The sequence below is a fragment of the Cetorhinus maximus genome, chromosome 1, assembly GCF_964194155.1.
Source record: "Cetorhinus maximus chromosome 1, sCetMax3.hap1.1, whole genome shotgun sequence".
NCBI lineage: Eukaryota > Metazoa > Chordata > Chondrichthyes > Lamniformes > Cetorhinidae > Cetorhinus > Cetorhinus maximus.
The window spans coordinates 59,141,077-59,168,037 of record NC_135879.1 but is presented as its reverse complement, the minus strand read 5'-3'; the positions used below and the strand labels follow the sequence as shown (position 1 = coordinate 59,168,037).

General features: G+C 42.7%; 1 protein-coding gene across 1 annotated transcript in view; it reads right to left on the bottom strand.

Annotated features, from left to right (window-relative positions):
• The window catches only part of LOC144680058 (endothelin receptor type B-like), a 55,479-nt gene extending 31,917 nt beyond the window's left edge, over positions 1-23,562 (bottom strand). The window contains exons 1-3 of the mRNA XM_078541193.1: positions 22,481-23,562; positions 21,549-21,661; positions 4,638-4,836 (exon numbers count right to left, since the gene is read on the bottom strand). Of these exons, the coding sequence (XP_078397319.1) occupies positions 4,638-4,836; positions 21,549-21,661; positions 22,481-23,011 (843 nt within the window). The 5' untranslated portion in view covers positions 23,012-23,562. The remainder of the gene's footprint in view (positions 1-4,637; positions 4,837-21,548; positions 21,662-22,480) is intronic.
• Positions 23,563-26,961: the final 3,399 nt, after the last annotated feature.

Genomic DNA, 26,961 nt, shown 5'->3' with positions numbered 1-26,961 from the left:
TGTGACTCTTTAGGAAGTTGGGTTTAAAGAGATGGCTGGCAGTGGAGAAAAGAAACTGGGGATTATCCTTGCTCTCCAGGATGATCCTGCTGTAGTGGGATGTTTTGACAGAGCAGTCAGAGGCCGATAAGCACTTGATGTGGCCCAGTGAGACCTGGTGGTAGATAATCAAACCAGTTGTGCAACAGATAACACTCAAGGCTGCACCCTTTGGATTTGAGAGAATGAAGATGGGAGACATTCCAGATATGAGCAAAAGTTTAAGGAATTAAGGAAAAAATGTACTTAGTAGGGAGAGACAATTTAAAAAAAAAGATAGATTCTTAAATATAATGGACTAAAAAGGTCTTTGTCATTTAAGAGATAACATATTTGGAAATAGTTCATCTGTTTTAAGATTACTTCATTTGAAAGTCTCAACAGCTATGAAACTGCCAATGATTTTATAACCCCAAGAGTGAAGGTGAACTATCGCGTGGGTGGGAGACCAGATACCTAGCACATCCCATAGGCGAAATGCTTAATGTGCCAACTAATTGATATACCCAGAGTTTAAATCAGAGCAGCAGAACTGAAGACCAAGGACAATATAGTCAGGTAATTTTAAGTGTGGCAAGATGAATCACTGGGGCCAATTTACACTAGCCTTTTCGACTTAAAATGGGAGACTCTTTTAGAACACAAAGTATGAGACATCCAGTTATATAGTGACTGCAGATATATATTATGAAATAGGTCATACATTTGGAGGAGTCAGGATAACTGACAAGGAATCCACACCTAGCAAATTTGATTGGCATCACATTTGACCAATCCCTAGCATGGAGGACTGGAGGAGAGTCAATGTTCAAGTGGTAAGCATCTTTCTAGCTGGGACACAGTGGGGGGGAATCTTTTGGAGGAGATGGTGATTTCGGCCACTGGCTAGAAAGCCAGCATGAGCCCCACGTCACCTCTTGTTGAGATGGCCAGCAGCAGCTTGTCCCATTCAGGCACTTGACAAGCCAGCAGCAGGCCAATCCCGGGGTTGAGGACCCAAGTGGTAGTAGTTCCGCCCGCCGAGAGCTGCCAGTCAATAAGAGGCCAGCAGCTCTTCCATATTCAGCAGCACCACTGGGGAGTTGGTGGCTGCTGCCGGTATTACATCCACCCGAGGCTTCAGACCGAGGAGGGAACCAGGCACAGGTAAGTGATAGCGGGAAGGGGGTTGTGGGGTGGGGGTCATGGGGAGGGGGGATGGGGTTGGCAGCAAGGGCAGGGGGTGGCTTTCAGTGCCGCCCCCCCTTGATGCCAGGTTCCTCAATCAGGCACTCAGTACCTTTCAACTGCCCAGCCCCAACCACTGCAAAGCAAACATGCCAGAGTTTGCTTGTTGTGCTCCCACATGGCAAGTCACCTGCCTGCCAGCGGGTTAATATCATTATATGCCCACTTAAGGGCCTCATTTGGCTATGGGGCGGGAAGGCCACCTACGGGCCTTCCCATCATTCATTTAATCAGGGTGGAGTGTTTCCCCACCACCCTCCCACCTGATTAAATGTGTTCCACCAGCAAATTTGCCACCTGGAGTGGGCCTCAAGATTTTGCTCAGGCAATTTGGATATATTTTGAATGGAAATAGTTACACAGGGAGAGAACTCTCTTCCTAAGGTTAGAGCTGATTAGTTTCAGATATTTGCTAGTCAAATATAGGTAGAGTGACACATAATTACTTAATATGTTAAAAGGAATTTTATGGAATAGATTGAGATACAATGAGATCTGCATTCTGTCCATTCATATATTACAGTTAAAATAAACCAGATTGTGGTTTACAGTTGGCCTTGTGGGAAGTTAGAAGAAATGGATATGTACTATGTGTGAGATTGCTGTAACCAATATGCACAATGAGGACTTTCATTGTTTTGGAGCCAAGCGACGTTGTTTAGAGCTGAATTTTGAGATCAGTAGTGAATATCTGGGGCCATCATTCATTAGACTTATACTTGCCCACAAACTTTCTATGGGCTTTTGCACTGGAACCTACTGTGATTAGCAAACCATTTCTACAGGAAATCTGGGACCTGTGTGAACAGGGTAAGCAACTATGTGTTTCCTCAACCAAGCAGGTTGAAGAATTGTTTCTGAGCCATGCAGAAATACCAGTAAGCCCCAGTTAAATGGTATAATTCAATGCCAAATCATGTATAGAAAGTGAAATAAATAGAGAGAAAGAAAAATGGGACTAAGAGGGACAGATTAAAGGGACGAATCTTATTTTTTTTAGATCTCCAATAATGGCTTAAAGCTGAGATAATGAGAATCCACACTCGTAATGGTTAATTTTCAGTACCAGAGTTGTCTGGCAGTAATTAAGACATGTCACCCCATTAAAAAAATGCTTATGCTGGAATGGACAAGCCTTTTGGCATGTATTTTAGTGAGTATCTATCACATATTAAAGCATCTTCACACATTTCATGTATTTCAGTATTGAGTCTCTTAGCAAGATAGCAGCCTTCTGTTGTTGCTTTTTTTCAAATAGCTGTATAATGCTAATATTTCATGGTGGGTTTGGATGTGATCTTTCTGTGCCAGATGCTGTTTTTCTCTTGTTCTTTGTTTCTTTAAATTTTTTAAAAAATTTTTGGCATTTGGAAACAATAGCAGCAAAATGAGCACAAAGCCCACTGAGGTTTCTCAGTGAGGTTTCATATGTATGTGTGTGTATATATATATATATATATATATAATATATATACAATATATATATTACACGTATTATATATATAGATATTATGTGTGCATTATATATTTGCCACTTAGATGCTTTGTATAGCTTGGGGAGGATAAAGGACAAAGCCCAAAGACGGTTCTGGAGTAGGAAGGGGAAGTCAGACAGCAACTTCCAGATTTCTGTGTTTAACTGTACATGTGCAGTCACCGGAAGTCGCTGCCTGATTTACTCTTTGATTACAGTGAACACTGACAGCCTCGCCATTATTTTTATCACAAAATTCTGGCCATTATATAAGATATTCAGCAGGCATGGTATTGTTGAGATGTAGATCTGCTGACAGGAGATACTGGAGACACTGAACCCGGGAAAATATGTAGTACAGATCCATCATTTGTGACATACCATTTCCTGTTCTGATGACCTTTCGTGGATTCGTCTAATATACAGTGCTTTTGCTAAGTGAAGATATTTGACTGTTATTGATTCCAAGGGCAGGATTTTTCTCTCGTCAGGCAGGCGGGTGCCCAACCCAAATGAGAGTCAAATAGTGTGCAATTACGTTGGGCGAGCGTCCCGACATCATCGCACACTCTTGTGATAATTTCTCCCTGTGGACACACGTGAGAGGCAGCAGCTCGCCCACCGACAATTAAGGGGCCTATTAAGGCCCTTCCTCAATTAATTAAATCAGATTTTTCGCTGCCTGCCCAACCGTTTGGTTGGCGGGCAGGCGGAAAGGCCAAGTGGTCTTTGGATTTTTTATGAAACCTCGTCCACGGGTGGGATGAGGTTTCCAACAGGAATTAAAAACGAAATAAAAATGTTGAAATCTCATTTATAATATGTGCCTGCTCATGTGACAGGGTCACAGGAGGGAACATGTTTTTAACATTTTTAAATTCTTTATTTATGTTTTTAAAAATCTCAGCTCCCTGATGCAGCTCTGTGCCTTTAGGGAGCTTTCAGTGCGCGTACCCGCACGCATGCGCAAACCTCTGCGCTCACCCTCCTCCCGCCCCTACCCCGGTGGTGCTCAGCGTTGCAGCACGCGATTCATGCCGGCAAGTGTGAAATTGTAGTTGGGGTCTAATCACGGGTGGCGGTCGGTTTTGTGACCGCTCCTGGGCCTGCCCGCCCCGCCCTCCTGATGGGTCAAAAATCCTGCCCCAGGTGGATATTCCCATGCCAAAAGAGATTTTTTTTAAAAAGCAAAAACCTACAAAAAGCAAGAGGAGAACAGAAACTGCACAGAATAATCATGTACAAAGCCACTATGGAGCAACAGCATTAAACATATTTTTGAAACAACAACAGCCAAAAAATATTCAACCTGCCCCTCAGGACTTCCTCTCTGACCAGAATTTTTCCTTACACAACTCCAGGTGGGAAGCACAATCCCATCCCCTTTGTTAGACAACAAGCAATCATGTGTGCTAGAATTTGCATAAATGAGGACTATATTTAAATATTAAAATTAAGTCCTCACGCTAGTAGGGGCAAGCTGTCCATCGAGAAGCCCACAGGATTTTACATCCCAGTCAATATTACTCTCCACTATAGTCAATGAGCGATTCCCTGAGATTTCCAACAGGGAATTTAGGTTAAGGTGTGCAAGAGCAATTTATGAGGACATTAACCCCAACTGTAAAGTCCACATGTCCTGAATCTTACTGGTGGGACTATTTTCTCTTATAGCTACCTATTTGTATATCAGTGCCTATACCATTCTAGCCATTATCTCGTTAAACTAGCAAACTAATAAATTGATCTAGAATGCAAAAGCTAGTTCTCATTTAATGCTGAAATGGGTCTAAAATAGAAAATTAAATCAGTGAACTTTGATACTTAAAACATCTCATGTTTGCTACATATAGGGGTAAAGCAGATACATTTACTAACCTTCAGAAGAACGTCTTACCTCATTAAATTTTGTTCTTGGAAGAAGGAGACACACATTGTAATTCTGTTCACCATATTTCATCTTATGTATATCAAAGGCGACAGCCTCAGGAATAGCCAAGATGATAGAGAGAACCCAGATACTGATGATTTCTAAGGCTGTCAATAGAGGGACTCCGATCCCCTGAACCCGGTTCCAGGAGACAACAGCCCGATACCTGTTTCATAACAACAGAAGTCTCAGTTGAATTCAGCAGAATGACTCCTTATATTTACCTTTATCCTCCCCAAACTATACAAGGCATTTAAGTGGCAAGTATATAATACATCCATAATATCTATATATATAATACATGTAATATATATATTATATATATATATATATAAACACATATACATATGAGTCTGCTACAATATATAAATGTATTAAAGGGTTCTCATTATGACCAGAAGTGAAGTTTGACCAATTCATTAACAATATCTGAACTTCAAAATCCGTTACCGTCTAGAAATACTGTCTGGCCCTGCCGCTTGTTAAGAGTTACACTATATAGAATTTACACTATATACAATTTACAGAAACAGGCCATTTGACCCAGCTGGTCTGTGCCGGCACTTATGCTACACAAGTCTCCTCTCACTCTGTTCACTTCATTTAACCCTAACAATGTGTCCTTCAATTCCTTTCTCTCTCATGTACTTAAATGCACCAATGCTACTTGTTTCAACTACTCTATGTGGTAGCAAGTTCTATATTCTCACCTCTTCAGTGGCTTTATTAGTGACTATCTTATATTTATTCTATCATCCCATGTGCGCCAATGGAGATTTGAGTCTCCAGGGAATTTGGGCGAGAGAATTAGGATTACAGAATCGTAGTCCTATTTCCAATTGCAGCCTCGTTGAGAGCAACTTTCCCTCTGAAAGCGTGGGATTGCATAAATAGGCTGATGTAAACATAAACTTACACATGTCCTGAAAATTCTTGGGCCTGTCCATGTACTCCCACCTTAAGTCAAGTGGTAATGCAGTGGAAAACCCAGGAATAAGATCAGAGCACAAATGTGATGAGTCCCAGCTTCTCCTCCTAAGTTCTTTGGAGTTTTGTTTGGAGTGGCTTTTCTGTCTACATGGTGTACATCAAAGTGGCTTGGTCAGGGACATAGGACTATCAAATCCTGATCTTCTGTCCATTGGGAGGGCTGTGTGCCAGGTGAAATGAAGTCTCCAGGTCAGGAGATGTTGAGCCCACCTAGGAGTCCAGGCTTGGGGCCCAACCTGATCCCCTGTAGAGTGAAGTCAGCACAGAGGAAGATGTGGCTCTTTTAGAAAGGGGTCACTTTAAAATCATGGGGCTTTGAGTGTAATGAAGAGCAGCCTTCTAGCATTCATTTCTCAATCACCTAAAGCCTACATCCACATTGGTAGGCAACTGAAAATAGGTCTACAGTGGCAGAGGAATATTAAAAATATTTGAATTTGCTAACCCGTATACTCCAGTAGCATCAGTGCTGGACGTTCTGGCAAATTGATCCTATCATATAGGGATCAAAGACGAATGGATTTTCAGGCACACATTTACCATTTTTCAAGGTGTTGGTGGGATTTTTTTTTTAATTCATTCATGGCATGCAAGTGTCGTTAGCAAGGCCAAAATTTATTGCCCTTCCCTAATTGCCGTTGAGAAGGTGGTGGTGAGCCATCTTCTTGAACCACAGCAGTCCACGTGGTGTTTGGAAGGGAGTTACGGGATTCTGACCCAGGGACAGTGAAGGAGTGGCGATATAGTTCCAAGTCAGGATGGCGTGTGACTAGGAGGGGAACTTTCAGTGACGGTGCCCCATGCATCTGCTGCCCTTGTCTTTCTAGGTGGTAGAGGTGCAGTTAAAGAAATTTTGTAAGTTACTGCAATGCAGTGCAGCAACCAGAGGCCAGGCCAATTCTCTGGGGACACGGGTTCAAATCCCACTATGGTAGCTGGAGGAATTTAAAGTCAATTAATAAATCTGGAACTGAAAGCTAGTCTCAGTATTGGTGACCATGAAACCATCATCAATTGTCATAAAAACCTATCTGGTTCACTAATGTCCTTTAGGGAAGGAAATCTGTCATTCTTACCTGATTTGGCCTACATGACTCCAGGCCACAGCAATGTGGTTGACTCTTAACTGCCCTCTAAAATGGCCTAACAAGCCACTCAGTTCAAAGGCAATTAAGGACAGGCAACAAATGCTGGCAATGCCTGCAATGGCCACATCCCATTAACAAATAAAGAAGAAAAAGTTTTGTAGATGATAGACACTGCAGCCATTGTGTGCTGGTGGCAGAGGGAGTGAATTTTGAGGTGATGGACGAGATGCTGATCAAGCAGGTTGTTTTGTCCTGGATGTGTTGAGCTTCTGAAGCTGCACTCATCCAGGCAAGTGGAGAGTATTCTATCACACTCCTGACTTGTGCCTTGTAGATGTGAACAGGCTTTGGGAGTCAGGTGATGAGTCACTCATCGCAGAATTCCCAGCCTCAGGACAGCTCTTGCTGTCACAATATTTATATGTTTGGTCCAGCTAAGTTTGTAGTCAGTGGTAACCCCCAGGATATTATGAGGAGGAGAGCGGATTCAGTGATGGGAATGCCATTGAATGTCAAGTGTGTTGTTCAATAGCAAGGAACCAGAACAGGTGATACAAATTATTACTACAGTACAGTATCTACTGATTCATGCTCGAGTGGAGTTTTATTTTACTGAATGTAACAAAGGAAAATTATACAGCTTTTCTCATTGTAAACCCTTTCACCAGTGAGTTGAGCAAGTCTACCAGCCGCCAAATTGAAATGGTCCAAGGACCGGCCAAATTTCATGGTTGGCCTTGCTATCATTCCATTTCTACATTTGGACCTGCCCACCAATCAGAAAGGGATGACGATCCGGCAGGTCCATGGTATTGCTCAGATAATCCATGCAAATTAGTGGGGTGTGGTTGCAATCATAAATAGACTGTGAAAGGTCATGGATTGCAGGGGTTTATTTTTGTGCAGCTAAGAGAAGTTTTAATACATAAAGTCTCCTGGCCTCGAGCTGTCAAGGTCAGGACACATTACCATCTGCCTTGGCCTTGCCCACACAACAATTCAGGGCTCTTGTACTAATTATAGGGAAATGACACCTCATATACATTTTGAGGAAATTATACACCTTAGGCTGGATTTTCTTTTGGAGGCGGGAATCAGGAAGCAGGTTTAATTCTAGATTGCGAAGCTGCCGATGCCAGAGTGCTGTGAAGTGCGGTTTTCATAGGGTTGGGGTCATAATGACCCTAGAGATGGGTCTGTCACCCAGTCAGAGGCTCGAGGAGCGGAAATGGAGGCGGAACACTCGGGCTATGGTTCTGGCCCAATATAACAGCTATTGTTGTGGTTGCTATCTGTGCATGGTATTACGCAAATGACAGAATCTTCATGTTTGAAGCGGCTTGGGAAAATGGAAAGCTGGAATATGGGATAGGTAAGGGAAAATTGGTTAGTGAAGTTTTATTACTGCTGAGTTCTATTTTGCCCAAAGTTTCACTTTTTGCGTTAAATTAAACTGTTTCAGCGCTGCTACCCCTTTTCCCAACAGGTTGCAGTGGGTCAGCTTCAGAGCGCTCCTAATGGCCACTGCCCCCATGAAAATCTCGAAAAGTCAGGAGGCAAGCTCTTAATGAGTTCCCTAATAACCTCAAGCCACCTAATTAACAAGATGGGTGACTTCACTTTCCCACGCATCTCCCACTCTCCCCTTCCTCAGGAAAATTGTCAAGAGTCGGGAATTAGTGTGGCAAACCGGCACACAGGCCACAGGCACTATATTTTTGCTGTTCTGCCTCTGTGGGACAGGAAAATTCAGGCCCTTTTTTACAAGTGATGCACATTTTAAGTGAGCAATCCAGATTCTAATTCAAACAAAACGCTGAATATTTTAGCTTACTTTTATTATTAAAAACTTTTACAGAATCACAGAATTGTTATAGTGCAGGAGGCCATTTGACCCATCATATCTGCACCAGCTCTCTGAATGATCATTTCACCTCGTGCCATTCTCCTGCCTTCTTCCTGTAACCCTGCAGATTGTTTCTTTTCAAATAATCATCTAGTTCCTTCTGAATGCCTCGATTGAACCTGCCTCCACCACACTCCCAGGCAGTGCATTCCAGACCCTAACCACTTGCTGTGTGAAGAAGTTTTTTCTCATATCACTTTTGCTTCTTTTGTCAATTAGTTTAAACCTGCGTCCTCTCGTTCTCAATCCTTTCATGAGTGGGAACAGTTTCTCCCTATTTACTCTGTCCAGACCTCTCATGATTTTGAACACCTCTGACAAATCTCCTCTCAGCCTACTTTTCTCTAAGGAAAACAGTCCTAACTTCTCCAATCTATCTTCATAATGGATGTTGCTTACCCCTGGAACCATTCCCATGAACTTTTTCCACAGTCTCTCCAATGCCTTCACATCCTTCCTATAATGCAGCGCCCAGAACTATACACAAACTCCAGCTGATATCTAACTAGTGAATATATAAGTTCAACCTCCTTACTCTTGTACTCTATGACTCTATTAATGAAACCTAGGATACTGTATGCTTTATTAACTGCTCTTTCAACCTATCCTGCCACCTTAAATGACTTATGCACATACACACCCAGGTCCCTCTGTTCCTGCATCCCCTTTGGTGCCCTTTATTCTATACTCCATGTTCTTTCTACCAAAATGAATCACTTCACGTTTCTCCATATTGAACTTCACCAGCCACCTATCCACCCATTCCTCCAACTTGTTCTTTTGAAGTTCTGCACTGTCCCCCTCACAGTTTTTAATGTTTTGTATCATCTAAAAATTTTGAAATTGCTCCCTGCACACCAAGATCGAGGTCAATTAACACATGTCAGGAAAAGCAACAGTCCCAATACTGACCCCTAGGGAACTCAGTACAAACTTTCCTCCAGCCCAAAAAACATCCATTAAGTAATACTCTCTGTTTCCTGTCACTCAGCCAATCTTGAGTCCATGTTGCCACTGTCCCTTTAATTCCATGAGCTATAACTTTTCTCACAAGTCTGTTGTGTGGCACCCTATCACATGTATTTTTGGAAGTCCATGTACATGACATCAACAGCGTTGCCCTCCTTAACTCTTTCTGTTATCTCTTCAAAAAACTCCAGCAAGTTAGTTAAACACAATTTTCCCTTAAGAAATCTGTGCTGGCTCTCTTTAATTAACCCATGTGACTATTAATCTGTCTTGAATTATAGTTTCTAGAAGTTCCCCCGCCACCAAAGTTAAGCTGACTGGCTTGCAGAGCTTAACCTTACCCCTTTTATGAACAAGGGTGCAATGTTTGCATTTCTCCAGTCCTCTGGCACCACCCCTGTGTTTAAGGATGAAAAATTATGGCCAGTGCCTCTGCAATTTTCACTCTCACTTCCCTCAGTATTCTTGGGTGCATCTCATCTGGTCCTGGTGCCTTGTCCACTTTTTAAGTACAGACAGCCTACCCAATACCTCCTCCTTATCAATTTTAAATCCTTCTAGTGATTGAATTTCCCCCTGTTTCACCATGGCCTGGGTAGCATCTTCTTCGTAAGTAAGGCAGATGCAAAGTATTCATTTAATACCACAGCCATGCCCCCTGCCGCCGTGTGTAAATCTCGTTTTTGGTCCCTAGTCAGCCCTACCCCTCCTTTTACCTCCATTTCGCTATTTATATGCCTATAGAAGACTTTGGGATTCCCTTTTATGTTAGCCGCCAGTTTATTCTCATACTCCCTCTTTGCTTCTCTTATTTGCTTTTTCATCTCCCCTCTAGACCTCCTATATTCAACCTGATCCTCAATTGTGTGTTTTACCTGACACCTGTCATAAGCACGCTTTTTCTTCTATCTTAATTTCTACCTCCCTTGTCATCCAGGGAGCTCCTGATTTGCTCCCCCTACCTTTCGCTTTTGAGGAAATGTAGACTGTGCCCGAACCATCTCTTCTTTGAAGGTACCTCATTGTTCAGTTACCATTTTTCCTGCCAACCTTTGGATCCAATTTATTCGGCTCAGATCCATTCTTACCCCATTGAAGTTGGCTTTCCCCCAGTTAATTATTCTTACTCTGGATTGTTCCTTGTCAATTTCCATAATCAACCTAAACCTTATGATACAATGATCACTGTCCCCAAAATGTTCTTCTACTGACACTCAAAAAGTTCATTGTTGTCTTCATGAAATACTTTCTAGAAAACAATTATTTATTTACCTAGATGTTTGTTTGAAACTTTTTCTCTGCTTATTAGGAAGCATTAACTCATTTAGAATTTTCATGAACTATTTGATGATGTAAATCGCTTCAGTGTGTGTCATCATGATGAAAATGAACCATACTTTTCTGGTTCATCTCATTCTTAGATTAAAATATATGTTTGCCAAATGTTTTTTAGTCATGATAATATCACCTTAAAGTTATTTTTCTCTCTGTTTTGGGTTCTGGCCAAGCTTCATATAATTCCCTGACCATCTGTCTGTGCTAGTAGACATGCAGCAGACTATCTCCATTTCAACACAGTGGCTTGAAAATTCAATTAGAGTTCTCCAGATCTCCCATCATAACTTTATCGCAAACTGGCAGAGTCTCAGACAAAATGTGGATACAGCTACTTTTAGCTGCCGAAATTATGGCTAGAGGTTGGGAGAACCATTAGGGCTCCTTTAACAGCACGGTCCAAACCCATGACCTCTGCCACCTAGAAGGACAAGGGCAGTAGACACATGTGAACATCACCACCTGCAAGTTCCTCTCCAAGGCACACACCATCCTGACTTGGAACTTCACTGTCGCTGGGTCAAAATCCTGGAACTCCCTTCCAACAGTATTGTAGGTGTACCTACATAAGATGGACTGCAACAGTTCAAGCAGGTGGTTCACAACCACCTTCCCAAGGGAAATTTGAAAAATAAATGATGGCTTTGCCAGTGGCGCTCACATCCCAGGAATAAAGAAAAATTCAGGGCCAGCCACAATAAGGACCCTTTATTTCTCCAATGCACACTGAATTCCTCAATCGTATGTCTGAGCTTCGGTCCTGGGACACCATGGGTATAAACCCATATCCCACAGCCTACTTAATATATAGTGCAGCAATTATAGTACATTCATATTTGTTTGAATTTTCGAGCTGGGAAATGGAAAGTTAACTTCGCCTCAGAAACCTCCAGGTCAGGAATAGCATGGTTAGATACAAAGTAAAGCTCCTGGCCAACAATCTGCCTCAGCCTGAACTTCAGACAAGAAAAGGCAATACTTCTTTTGCATAATACCATGACGAATTCACCATAGAAGGGGAAGTCACGGTGAGGCAGAAAAATGGACTAATTTATCACAATGACACAGTGGAGACTGTCGGAAACACTTCCCATTGATGTGGGTGTGTAGAAGTTCCTCCTGTAAAAGGTGTCCCAAAGGACAGTGACACTAACTGGGTCCATGTTAACAGCATGTGTTCCACCTATATGGCGATAGGTTGCTGATGAAGTCAATGCAACCATCCTGCTCCCTCAAACTTGACTGTAAATGAGGATGAAGTTTTCTGCTTTCAGGAGTGAGCAAAGTGAGTAAGCTCCTCATTTTTTCACTCATTTCTTGTGGGCTCACGAAGCATGGCAACAACCTAATCTGACAACCACTATGGGAGGCACTATTTCATGCATTGTGCACAACTATTGCCCTTTTGCACTCATTCTTTCATTGTTCCTAAACTAGATGCCACACCTTTGTGAAGACAGAAGTGGCAGTAAGGAACAGCAGGCAGATGGTGAAGCTTCCAAGCTGAAGTGCACCTCTGTTCCTAGTGATGGTCCCAATGGGCACAGCAACCAATGTTGTTCTCCCAAGGTTAATTCAATGAGTGTTTCTTCTCCTACAAATAATGCAGCCCTCATGTATTGCCACACACTAAAGCCACTGTGGCTACTTCTTGGATAACAATCACTGATCTGCACAATTAGCATCTGTGATCAAATACCAACTGAACATTAATTAAGGAGTCTTCCTGCCCTTGAAGACCATGGGTTTGAAATGAAGACAGTTCATGAACAATGTTCCATGTGATCCATTAACGGACTTTGGAACATAAATCTGAGTGACACCAATTCTATGGCACTAATCTATTCAACATCTAATTGGCAAATTGATTGTGTATCAGAGAGAATAATATAATCCATAACTTGCTGCACTGTGAGTGGGCAATATAGATGTCAATAATGTTGGTACATGATGATGAACATAAATTTATATCATGCCATAAGCTCCATTTACCCAACATAAGGCACATATGCCTTCAATTAAAATTCTTTGGAAATATGCTTGACAGCTTCTCTGCCTTAATTCCTCTTCAAGCAGAACTACAACTTACAAGGATTGTGTGGTCCTGCTTGAATTCCTCACTTATTGAATAGGTTAAAGGTTATTCATTAAAATCTATTTCTATCTAACAATAAATTACAATACCTTATATGGTATACACAGAATGCTTCAAGTGTTGTGAGTACCAAAAGAAATACTATTGACTTCACAACTATCGAATCATGTGTTACAAAGAAATAAATGAAAATATTATTATTATGCTAACTGAGGCTTACAGTGGTTGAATAGAGGCAGAACACATTTCCTCTGTAGTTTTCTAGGCCAATCAGTCTTTCTTGAAAATAAGCTTAAGTAAAGACAGGATTGAAATCCCTCTCCTTTACGGATGGATTTATGAGGCAGGCATGTTGCTGGAACCACAATTTGAGCCAGAATCCAAAAGAGATGGGTTTTCATACTATTAATATCATAGAACATTCCAATAGAGGAGACTTTGGTGCTCATGTCCCATCCCGCTTATGTTAGAGCAGCAGTTTGTGGCCATATCTAAGAGCATCCTGCATTACCCTTAGATTGCTACCCAACGTTCCCCTGATAGGCCCAGTGGAACCTACGCAAGTGGAGGGGCGGATGGTGGGAGGGTAAGTTTTCCTGGGGCTTCCCCAACACTGCTGCTGTAACTTTGGCACTATTTATGTTCTGACAGTAGATGGCTCTGCCTGGGCCTATTTTAGCCACAGCCCTCAGGAATGGAATGGCAGAATCTGGAAAAGAAATAGACTCCGCTTTATTTTCAGGCTGATCTGGCTTCTGGCTCAACTTTCGGAGCTTAAAGATCATGGTGCTCCTTCTGTGCAGCTGGCGCCTCTGTTGTGCTTCTAATGCAGTGGGTGCCAGCCCGTACTATTTGTACTGTTCCATCCCAGGACTAAGGAGTGGGTTTATGGCCAAGTCAAAGCAGCAAATGAATGTTTTCCCCCTATGTACCAGTTTTTTTTACATCAGCCACTGCATCAAGTTTCTTTTAACCGGAACCTGGGATTCAAACCAAACATTTCTAGCTAATTGCTGATCATCAGTTACCCTATAAGACATCAGCTTTCATCAAAGCTCGTTGCTTGCAAAAAATGCAACATTTTAAAATGTTTTAACGTGTACTGAGGTATAGTAAGTAATATTACAATTTTATGCATTTTTTGAGTCAAACCAGAGGTTTATTGCAGACATAACCTTGAGAGAAAGCACATGAAGAAATTAGTCATATTTTATGTTTTGACAAGTGTTCTCCTGAGGATTCTCAAAGGCAGGGATTTTTTTTTAAAAAAGCTCTTTGCAATCTGTAACTTTCTCAAGTATTTTCATCTAGTATTTTTGACAGGACCCAAGGAGCTCCTTTTGCTCACTTTGGAGCACTTCCTTCTATTTTACTGAGACTGCCCTGCAGCACTTTAAAGAAAAATACTAAAGTACTTCATTGGCAATGACCTGCATATTCAACAATGGAAGTTTTATTGGAGAACAGAGTCACTATTACTGCCCTTAAAAATCCAGTAACAGAGGTTAATAAGCAGGCTGTGATTAATATACTACAGCTTTCTTTCTTCCTGACTCTGTCATATTAATGTTGGCTACACAGCACGTATTTGGTGCATACCAGTGGTTTACCATTCAGACTTAGTGGTTCATGTCTCCATTTAGTCAGCACTGGAACTAATAAATCACCTAACTCTGACCTATGTCCTTTTTTAATTTCAGAAATTTTTGTTTTAAGATTATTTTGAACAGAAAACAATGCTAATGTGTTATATGTGTTATACATATTATTACAGATGCTTTTTCAACGTATTATTAATTTATTTCAATATATTATGGATCCAGTCTCAAATGAGGTGACCAAACAGCAAACATTTCTTCTCATGAAATCCAGTAATAAAGATCCCATCAACTATAAGCTGGACTTAGCTGAACTCAGGAACGGAACACCCGTTAAGGTGAGGAGAGAATTTACTTTTAAAAATCAAGCACAGGACAAGGGCATTTGCTTCATAAACTGCAGTAGTGATACTTTGGAACCTTTCTCATTATTAAGTTCACTAGCTCGAACTCTGACATAGAGGAGGTTAAATTTGACTTCCATGTGAAAGAAAATGTGGCGTGGTATAAAACAGGCAGCCACTTTGCGATGAACCCATTTTGTGCAACTGATGGAGACCAATTTCATCCCAAAAATATTCAGGCCCTGAAATTCAGGTGGGTGACTTACTGTCAGATTGCTGCCAGTAGCAACAATTGTTCAGCTACTGGAAATATGTGGTACTGTTCATGGTTAACTGCTCTGCAAGGCAGATAATGCAACATTTAGGTGATATCTTCCCTCTAAGGCTTAGCTTATGCACTTAGCCTATGGCCTCCTGTCCTGTAACACCAAGCATTACTACTAGGTCGAGGGGATTGAAATGAGTGATCCAACATCACCTGTTGGTTGTGATGCAGGCAGCAGGCAAACTGTGTGCACATTTGCATGATTCAGCATCCAGCACACTGAGCATGCTGTTGAGTGGCTGCACATCTGAGCAGGGGGTGCAAAATATTGAGAGGCTAGTACACGTTCAATAGCTTGTACTACTGAAAGCAAGCCTGCACCTCTTTAAAGGGGAGGTGCATTTTGGTTTGAGAAGATGCTGCCATTCATTACAAAAGCAACTTAATCCATCTGGTAAAGATATAGAAGCAACACAACATGTCAGAGAGAGGGCTCCAAAGTTATCCAACACAGCACTGGAGACCTTTGTGCAAGGGGATAAAGGTCCTCTATCCACAAGTAGCCAGGCGAACCTCCAGTAAAACTCTGAGAAGCAGTGGAGCAGATAGCCATGCAAGTCACTGCTAGCAGTGTAGCCTGAGGACCTGGATGCAGTACTGCAAGAAGTTCCATGACCACACACAAGTGGTCAAGGTAAGCAAATGCATTTTCAAATGCCATATCCTACCAACTGCACCAGAAGCCTCACACACTGCTCAGTGCACTCCATCACTCACCTACCAATAATCTCCATTAATCACAACTCATACTCACATTCATAACTTCACCTCACTCTCACACTTAGCAGGCCTCACATCAACATCTCACAGCATGCACACACTTCCAGCTCTTCAATAATGACAGCCACATCACCTAAACACATTGCAACACACACACACACTTACTGACCTATTTCCCTCTCTCTTGCAGGACAAGGTGGCACACAACCAGAGGCAGCAGCACCCAACTGGTGGTGGACAGCATGTAATTATCCCATTGGAGGAGCCAGAGCTCTCCAAAATTGGAGCGGCCACAACTGAGGCCATGGCCAGTGGTGAGGCTGAAAGGATTAAAAATGAGGGTTGTTCCTAATTAATCCTCCTCACAGCCCATTTTCCCCTCATCCCACAATTTCTTCTGATTACCAAGCTGCAAATGGTGTCAACATGCATATTTGCTTTCCCCCTTCCTTCACCACCACACTACGCTTGTGCCCGTTTCCTTAGATACCCATGAACTGCCACCTGGTCAGGCACTGGTGCAGGAACAGGAATTACAAAAGGAAGGAGAGAGTGATAATGACGAATCACCATAACTTGATCTCACACTCAGCCAGCTGGTAACTCGGGTTCGAGGAGCAAAGAGATCAGGGAGGGTGGATTGCCTCAGGATATAAGTATCTTGGCAACTGACTGGGAATCTTCCACACACCTGCATAAACATCTTTATGTGGTTGTGCATCAGCTGCACCCTGATGGAGTGGAAACCTTTGTGGTTGACAAACATTCCTAGGTGATCTATGGTCCCTCATGCAATGATGCCCTGCACCTGTGGAAAACTAGCTAGAACCACAGCCATGAGTACCTGATCCTTCTGACTGGCATTATTGCAGGAAAAGTGTGTATAATCACCAGTCCTGGCAAACAAGGCATCAGTCACCTGCATTATGCATTTTTGTGCCGGACACTGTGAGATCCTACAAATATCTCTGTCAGGGCCCTGGAAAGATCCAGGGGCAAAGACGTTGAGGGCAGTGGTGATTTTCACAGTCATTGGTATAGCATGGCTATCAGGTCTGGCTGGCAGCAAGCCTTGTTCTAAGTATTTATCACCACCTGATGTGACACCCTGAGCCTCCTTAGAGACTAGTGTCCAACATGCTGAGGAAATTTATCCTCTGCCTGTAGAATAAAAGATTAACATAAGGTCCCAGGATCAGTGCCTGATCAGAAAGAACTTGTATTTATATAGCACCTTTTATAACCTTTGGATATTTCAAACTGTTTTACATACAATAAATTGGTTTTTGAAAAGCGGTTACCTGTGTGCGCACATCAAGGCCTTACACAAAAATGGGATTAATGACCCATGAATCTACTTTTTCATATTGTTCGTTGGAAGAAGGAATATTGACTAGGGTGAGATTTGGTGTTAATGATGCTGTTCCAATAGTGTCATGGGATTATTTACATCTATCTGAATAGGTAGACAGGGCTATAGTTTATCATTTCATTGAAAAGATAACACCGCACCCCACGCCCCCACCCCCCACCCCCCACAGTGTGTCAGCTTCAAAGAGTAAAGTGGCACTTGAATCGAGATCTTTTGGCTTCAGAGGTGAAAATGGAAAATGGAGCTGAGCTAATGCTGACTTGCGCTAAATTAAAGAGAGCATTGCAATATTCCCCAGTATCCGTGGGCTAGAGTAGGAAAATAATCAGGTATCATTCCTGCTCCAAATTCCTATCTGAAATGTGCGGATATCAGGCAAGAACAGGATTGGAACTTGGCTCTATTACACTCAGCAGTGGAACAGCCTGTTGGCACTCATTGCCCAGGGTTACAATGAAGAATAGTAATTTTTTTCTAGAGCTGCCAGTGACCAAATGACTACGCCAGAAAAAGGGAAAGGAGGGGAAAAATTTGGAGGAAACGTTATGCCACAGCAGCGTGGATTTTGATTCAGGCTGCTGGCCCATGGACTGTGCTGGATGGCTGTCTGTCCCAGTAGCGAAGAGCCCAAATAAAGTTTTAGGTTCCAGACTCTTTTAAATTTGATAGGCGAGCTGCATGTGCCAAACAGGCACTGGATGCAGCTTGCCAGATTGAGGTCTCAAGATTGGTCTGGGGCAGCAGCCAACAAGGTAAATTCAAGCTGGGGAGGGGTGTCCCAAAAGTGGAGAGTCAGGATCTGGGCCAGCAGTGTCCAGACTCCTTCAGGGCCCATAAATATATAAGTCGATGCTTTCTTTTGGCGGACCTTTTTTGTTCCATTGCATGGGGAGCTGGTGGGATGGTGCATGAAGAAGATCAGTTCGAGCCTAAATTGGCAATTAAGACCCTGTTTACACCATTGGACCTGGATTTCCACAGTAAAGGGGTCTATCTCCTGAATCAGGCAGATACTTTGGAAACTGAATGTTAGGCCCCTATCAAATCAATGTGCTGGCTGCATTACCACATTGCATGAGGCAGTGAGGCTATCAAGCCCATAATGATGCTATTACCACCTTGTCAATGTTAGGCAAAGGCAGTGACATTTAGTCTCAACTAATCAATTGATATATGTGATAAAAATTATAATCAGCATTTAAATCTAATACCTGAAAATAAATATATATTCTTAGTGATGCAACTTGTTGCAGAAATTTTTCTGAAACAGAATATTATACACTGTGGTAGAGTTTTGTTTTCACTTCCTCAGTGTTAAGTACTTCCTGGGTAAAATGCAGAGTAGAATATCAAACAGGGAGGATTGCACTGATTTTCCTTACACTAATTTAACTGAAAGGAAAATTGAGAGGCTATATCACGACTGGGTGTGGCAGGACTGCAGAGCTTAGATCTGACCTGTTGGTTTGGAATCGCTTAGCTCTGTCTATCACTTGCTGCTTATGCTGTTTGGCACACAAGTAATCCTGTGTTATAGCTTCACCAGGTTGACACCTCATTTTTAGGTATGCCTGGTGCTACCCCTGGTATGCCCTCCTGCACTCTTCATTGAACCATGGTTGATCCCCTAGCTTGGTGGGAATGGTAGAGTGGGGGATATGTTGGGCCATGAGATTACAGATTATGGTTGAATACAATTCTGCTGTTGTTGATGGCCCACAAGGCTTCATGAATGCCCAGTCCTGAGTTGCAAAATCTGTTCGAAATCTATCCCATTTAGCACGGTGATAGTGCCATACAACACAATGAAGGATATCCTCAGTGTGAAAACGGGACTCCGTCTCCACAATGACTGTGCGGTGGTCACTCCTGCCGATACTGTCATGGACAGGTACATCTCCAGCAAGCAGGTTGGTGGGGATGGGGTCAAGTATGTTTTTCCCTCTTGTTGGTCCATCACCACCTGCCATAGACCCAGTATAGTAGCTATGTCCTTTAGGACTTGGCTGGCTTGGTCTGTGGTGGTGCTTCTGAGGCACTCTCGGTGATTGGCATTGAAGTCCCCACACCCAGAGTACATACTGCACCCTTTCCACCCTCAGTTCTTTCTCCAAGTGGTGTTCAACATGGAGGAGCACTGATTCATTAACTGAGGGAGGGAAAAATGTGGCAATGAACAGGAGGTTTCCTTGCCCATGTTTGACCTGATGCCATGAGACTTCATGGGGTCTGCAGTCGATGTTGAGGACTCCCAGGGCAACTCTCTCTTGATTGTACATCACTGTGCTGCCACCTCTGCTAGGTCTGTCCTGCTGGTAGGACAGGACATACCCAGGGATGGTTATGGTGGTGTCTGGAACATGATCTGGAAGGTATGATTCCGTGAGGATGACTATGTCAGGCTGTTGCTTGACTAGTCTGTGAGACAGCTCTCCCAATTTTGGTACTGGCCCCGCCGATGTCAGTAAGGACGACTTTGCAGGGTTGACAGGGCTGGGTTTGCCGTTGTCATTTCCGGTGCCTAGGTCGATGCTGGGTGGTCTGTCCAGTTTCATTTATTTTTACTGGCTTTTAATGGTTTGATACAGTTGAATGGCTTGCTAGGCCATTTCAGAAGACATTTAAGAGTCAACCACATTTCTATGGATCTGGAGTCACATGTAGGCCAGGGGCAACGAGGCATATTTCCTTCCCGAAAGGTGAACCAGATGGCAATCAACAATGGTTTCAAATTCCACCATCTGCTGTGGTGGGATTTGAACCTGAGTCCACAGGTCATTAACCTGGGTCTCTGGATTACAGTCCAGTGAAAATACCATTATGCCCTATTGTGAAAGAGAGCGAGTGGCGATTTTCCTTGAGCTGTCAGTGAGTGCGATGCAGTGAATGTGTGATGGCCTTGTGAGTGTGTGAGTTTAGAGTGATAAGATGGTTGTCTTATCCTGGTGGCACAGATAAGATCATTCATCCATTTTCTGAACTGGATGGCCAACCTCTTCTATGCAGCGTTGGTACTGATCACTACTGCCACTGCCTCCCAAGTAGAAATGGTGAGATTCATGGGCCCAGATTCATGGGCCCCCTGCGGCCAGAGCAGATAGAGGACATCGTGGTGGGCCTCTGTGGCATCCAGAAGGTGTCCCAGGGATGGGTCACTGAATCAGGGGGGCTGCCCTCTTCTTGGCTTTTGGGGCCACGTCTTCACCAGAGCAGTCCTGAGCTGCAAGCATTGAGAACTGTGCACACGGCTGTAGTTTAAATATGGCGCCCTACGTGAGGAAATGGTGAGGTAATGTCATGGCGGGCAAATCGGAGGCCGCCCACCAGCGAGACAGTGTGTTCCTTGTGGCTGCATAATTAATGAGGTGTGAATGGGACAATATGGCGCAAAAACCCGCCATTGTGGCCAGCAGGTAAGATGACTTTTTACCCGTCTGCAAATTTGCAGACAGATTTGTGCAAATCTGGGATGATTCCGCCCAATATCAAATGTGATCTTTTTAACAATCTTGCTTGCAACATGCTGTATTTTAGGGACACAAAAATGTGATTTCACATAAAATGACATTAAGGGTAGGAGAGAGCCATCAAACTGCAAAGTTTCAAAGGTTTAATAAATAATTGCAGATATCCTTTAAGGATGTATAAAGTAAACACCAAAAATTTCAAAGAGCAGTTTACCAGAACACGCTTATCTGTTACCATAGCTGACAGCAATGTGAAGCCATATTATGAAGTTGAAAGGACAGGCATATTTATACTTAACCTTACATTATAAAATATAGCAACATGCATAAACATTTAAAAAAAAATCTATCACTGCTGAATCTGTTTAGTAAAAGCCGTATATATAATTTATGGTTTTATTAACCATTATGGAACTCAAAAAAATTCTGAGAGTACAGGACTTCAAATTCCCACATGACCGGATTCTGTTTCTTTAAGATTTTTTTTTCTGTGCTTGATGTTGAGTGCCAGGAACAAATTGTACAATGTCAAAATAACATAATTCTGGTCACAACATTGTCTAACATGCTAGAGTACGAAAGCCTGGATAACACAGAATTGGAGATTGTCATACAATGTGCAATAACAGCATATTGTAAGTGCTACAGAGATGTAAGTGTGAGGCCTACCTGTCCACACTCAGTGCACACAGATTCAGAACCGTGATGCCCACCGAAGTTTTCTGTAAGAAAGGTACCAGCTTGCAAACAACAATTCCAAAAGGCCACTCGGGAGCCAGAAGCTGGAAAAGGTGATTGGCAAAGGGCACAAATGTCAATTAATTTGCCCAAATAAATTGGAAAACAATTAACAAAGGAGATAGAAGGATGAAAATAAGACAACAATTAACCCTTGAGTCCAGTTAGAATAGTATAAAGAGAAATATAAGTTAGAAGTTAAAAACTAGTAGATAGAAAAAGCCACAAAGAAGTTATGTAAAATCAAAGTTAAAACTATTGGAGACCATATGTGGAAGAGACAGGAAGCTGCAAGGAGCAGAAAGAGCCAAATTTGATTGAGAGAAATAGCGAATAAATGTAGAAGGAATGAGGTCTGCAAATAATGTCTTGGTTAACATCAAAGAATGAGAATGACTAAAATTATTAGGAATAAATTGAAATACAGAACGCTATCAGCATCTTGAACCCTTTTTAAAAAAAAATTTAGGAATTAAAACGCAAGAGATAAAAACGCACCATGGAAAGTAGATAAGAGAAAATGAGCTGAGAGTGAAATAGAGTTCCCCAGACAGAGGATATGATTATAGATGGATGGACCAAGGAAGGGCAAACAATGAAAAAGGGAGAAAAGAAACGGAGAATAAAATAAATGTTATGAAATAAGAGGATACGCAATGAGAGGAGGGAGAAGGAGTATGGAGGATTGCAGAAGAAACAATTTAAAGACAAGGCCGGAATGAAAGAGAGCAGACAAAGAACAATGTAGTTTGATGTTGAGGCAAGAAGTGAAAGAATAGATCGGGGGTGAGGAAGATGAGATGAAGGATTGTACCGGAGAGCTGAAGACGGAAAATGAGGGCTACAGAGGGAAGCAGATGTACCTTATAGACATGGATAGGGATGTCAATCGTGATGTACAGCAAGTCTCCTAGGGCCAGGCTCCCGATTAACAAATTGGGACCATTCCTCATGCACTTGTTCTTATAGATAATCCTCAGCAAAGTAGCGTTGCCAATCACCCCGACTGCGAAAATGGCACAAGAGAACACGGCAGTAATGTACTTGAAGGTGCGACTGTTGCCGGTCGGATAGGAGCAGGTAGGGGAGTCGCTAACATTGCCACTGGTTGCGTTAACATTGCCAGTGGATGTGCTAACATTGCCAATGGTCGTGTTAAAGTCATCCAGCTCCTCCATTACATTGGGACGGCCAGTGCCCCATTGAGATAATCCATCCTGCTTGGGCCAGACTGTGGTAGAGTGAAATAAATCCAGGTGATATGAAGGTGAATGAACCTTCCCTCCAGTCTCATTTCCAGGTACCAGATATTCTTCGGTAGTCACCTGTGATATTCCAAAGCCAACAAATAAAGAGATCCAACAGAGAGTCATGCAAACATGCACCAGCTCCATTCTCAGCAAGTCCAGGGAAACACACACAAGATAAGCTCACAGCAGAGGCGGCTAAACTTCACCAATCATCCCGATTTTACGCGTTGAAATCAGATTCAACCTAATTCTGTATTTCAATTTATCTCAATAAAGCAGCAGGACCCTGGCTGTGTCAAAGAGCTGGGCTAGCAGTGAAAGTTGACTTTGTTTTCACTTTCTCAGCACTCCCCCTCCGCTGTGGGTCCTTGTCTGATCCAAAACCTTTGCCCGGTGCTGGGCGAAGATGCAGCCCGTGTGAGAGCTCAGTCTGACTGCTGGAGCAGGCACTGCGGACCTACTGCGGACCTACCTCAGCTTTCTCAATGCTCAGGCTGGAGGTTGGCCCCAGTGAAGTTCGTCACTTTTTGAAGCTCCCAAAAACGGAGCAGTCTGGGGCGGGGGTCGGGTGCAGTGTAGAGAAAGAGAGAGACCTAGGTGGAAAGTCAAAAGCCTCTCCCATCGCCAGGCTCAGCAATAACCCATTCCTCCCCAGATTGGACAGGAGGGGCGGCGCGGGGAGCTGTCAGGCACTGACCTAAGCAACTGAGTAACAGTAGCATTTCTGCAGGGTGTTATCTCAGGCTGGGCAGCCTGCAAAGACCAGCTACATATATACTGGATGCACACGGGAAGCTGAATTCAAGTATATGTGGTGCTTTGTTCCTTTAGCAAAAGATGAATTTTGAATTAGCGGAAAGAATTGTGTAATTGCATGTTTTATATTCACGCAAGCTTTTCCAAATTTCGCTCGATGACTTGCCTCACATAAACATAGTTATTAACTCATTTTAATGTTTCGAACACAAAATGATTTCTGTTAGTGATCAATCAGTGCACACTGGCTCCTTGTATAATCTTGGGTTTATATTAAAAGCAGCTGAACATATGCCCCGAGGTGAAGCGGAAGCCATGACTTCTAAAAAACTTTTTGTTAAGCTTCCCTCTTTTCCATAAACATTTGTTGAATCTCCAGGATTCATCATCCCACTTTCCGGTAAAATAGGAAAGCAAAATATCCGCAAAATGTTTGAACCCTTTGATTTGAGTTGTTTAAAATCTCGAATTTATCAAGAGAAGCTTTTCCATCTGTTTCAGTAATATAATACAGAAAAGTGCTAAGGTGCTTTACAGAACGGGAAAAAGTAAAATGAGTGAAAGGAGTAGGGAAGTAAGAGAATTGATCAAAAACATAATCAAAAATATGTTTGAGAAGGTTTTGAACGATGCAGAACGAAGAAGAGGCATATGGGGTGGGTTGAGGCATTAGGGAGGACGTCCAATGGGTGGCGCCACTTGGCTGAAGACTCAGCGCCCAATGATGGGGTGAAAATGGCCAAAAAGCCAGACTCAGAGGGCCAGTGTCTACGTTAGAAGGCATTGTGCAAGTTGGGCGGGGGCAAATTCACGGAGGGATGGATAAAGATATCAAGTTTAGTACCTGAGGACATGGAGCCAGTCACTGAGGATGGGGATCATTAAATGAGCAAGACTTGGTGTGGGGCAAGATATGGGCAGCTGAGTTTTGGACAAGTTAGAATTCATATAGGATGGGAGGCCAGGATAGACTGAGCCTAGAAGTCACAAAAATATGGATAAGAGTTCCTGCAGATTTGGGGTGGGGTAGGAGCAGAGATGGTCATTTGTTTCATTGGTGTGTTTAGTAATGGATAAGCAGTTTTGAGTCGAATAGAATGCCAAAACTTTGCACAGCCTGGTTCAACTTGCCTTTGTGACCAGGAAGGGGAATCTAATCAGTAGCAAGGGAGCAGAGTTAGGAGAAGTGTTGAGTGCCTCAGCATGTAGAGGGAACCTCACCATATGCCTGCTGATAATGTTATTGAAGGCAAGCATATAGATGCAAAAGAGGAGCTGGCTAAGGATACAGCTTTGGTGGATTTAGTAGGTGAGTGTGCGATGACAGGACATTGCTCGCAAATTGTTACTGCCAGTTGAGGATGAGTGAACTGGCTCCCCTTTATTCAGCCTCCCCAGTTGATCACAAGAAATGTTTTAAAAATTCTTTTCCCCATGGATGCCTTTGCCAAATCCCAAATGTATTTTTACTATCAACGCAGTGAGCAAAGAGCCAATCAAACTAGGTTTTCTTGAGTCAAAGAAAGAGCAAGTTGATTAGCTACGAAACTTGAGGGAGAAAATAATAAAATGCAACATCACATGCACACAGATATCAGAAATAAGAAAAGTTAGATCCAAATAAAAGTTAAAAAGAATATACGGTTAAGTCCTTTGTTTCTCCTTGAGGCGTAGATTATCGAACGTTGTGGCCAACTTAGATTAGCTGATTCCTTTAAAATCTCAGAGTTTAATCGAAGTCCATGTAACTTCATTTGCTGGAGAGAATTTCCTTTTTTTTAAAACCGTAATCCATCTGCCAGAAATCGATGAGTTTCTCCTGAGGTTTCCGATAGATATTCACTATCTCTTGTGCTAGATTTTTAGAATGTAGAGATAGGGCTTTATTTAACTTAAGACGGAGAAGGAGAGATTCCTTACTGCTCCATTAGCAGCTTCTCCAGACTCCTTTGATTCTGCTTAGCAAACCCAGTTCTTAAAGCCCTGCTGTAGATGTATATTTCAAAGGAAGTTGATTACCGTGTCTGCTGTAGTCATTGTTGTAGAACAAGTAGTCAAAACCAACAGGAGATGGGGTTCTTTCATCTCTCCCAGTGGGTTTGAGTGTCTCTTGGTTGTATATCCTGGCTGACTAGCAATTCCCCATTGTCATAATAGGATTATAGTTGATTAAAGTCCAGCACTTTGTATTTTTAATATCTTCCTTCATGTTGAGTTTTGATGTCTGTAGATTACCCAAAATTCCTCTTGACACTTTCTTCGGGGCGTGGGAGATGGGTGGGGGGGGGTGGGGGTGGGGAGCGGGGGGTGCTGGCGGCGGTGGGGGGGGGGTGGGGGGGGGGCTGCTGGTGGTCTTGTTTGCTTTCTCACCTTCACCTTGGAAGGTGGCCTCGCATTTTAAAGCAATTTGTTCTATCTCCTTTCAATTTCCAGAATTTCAGTTGAAGGTTTTTTTTAAAATAATTTTTTCAAAAAATAAAGAGCTGTAACTTCGTGACACAATGTACTGGCCATGTTTCTACAAGGAGGAGGGGGGTCCATTGTAAGGGCAATCCCATGGAGCTGGACAATGGAAGAGACACTATTAGAGAAAATTAATGTAGTCGATCAAATCAAATATAGTGAAGCAGTGGAGGAGAACAAGAAAGTCTAAAACAGCATAGTCACAGGGGATTAATTTGTGACTTCCTGCAATGAACTGAATGGATTCAAAACAGGAGGTGTTGGAAGGAGTAGGCTCATCTTTAAGGACTTCCAAGATGAAAGGGAGTTTAGAGATGAGAAAGCAATTGGAGTGGATAGATGTTGGGGAAGCAAATTTATGTAATGGGGCATTGGTGGGGCGTAGAATGGCAGCACTTTTGAAAGGATGAGGGATGGCGCCTGAATGAAGGAAGCTATTAACTGTAACAGCAAACATATGGCCCAAGAAAGGGGAGCACAGTTGTTGGGAGTTGAGTGCTTATGGGGGATTTGAGGGAGCAGCAAATGGGCCTCATGGAAGTTAAATTTGAAAAGGATGGTTGGCTAAAAAAGGATAAGAAACTATAGAATGACAAAGAATTAAATATAGGGTTGGGGGGATTGTGGTCAGGCGAGGGGCAGGTGAAAGGCGGGTAAGTAATGCCAGAGGTAGATGTATGGATGGTCTCAATCCTAGAGTTGAAAAATTCATGGGATCTTCACTTTTGCTTTTGGAGGTGACAGTTAAATGGGGAAAGGAAAGGCTTTTGAGGAGGCACTTCAAAATGGAAAAAATTAACACTGGGTTATCATGCCCTCTAAGATGATTGTAGATTGGTCGGAGGATTTGGCTAAGAAGCATGAGACTGGCAGTC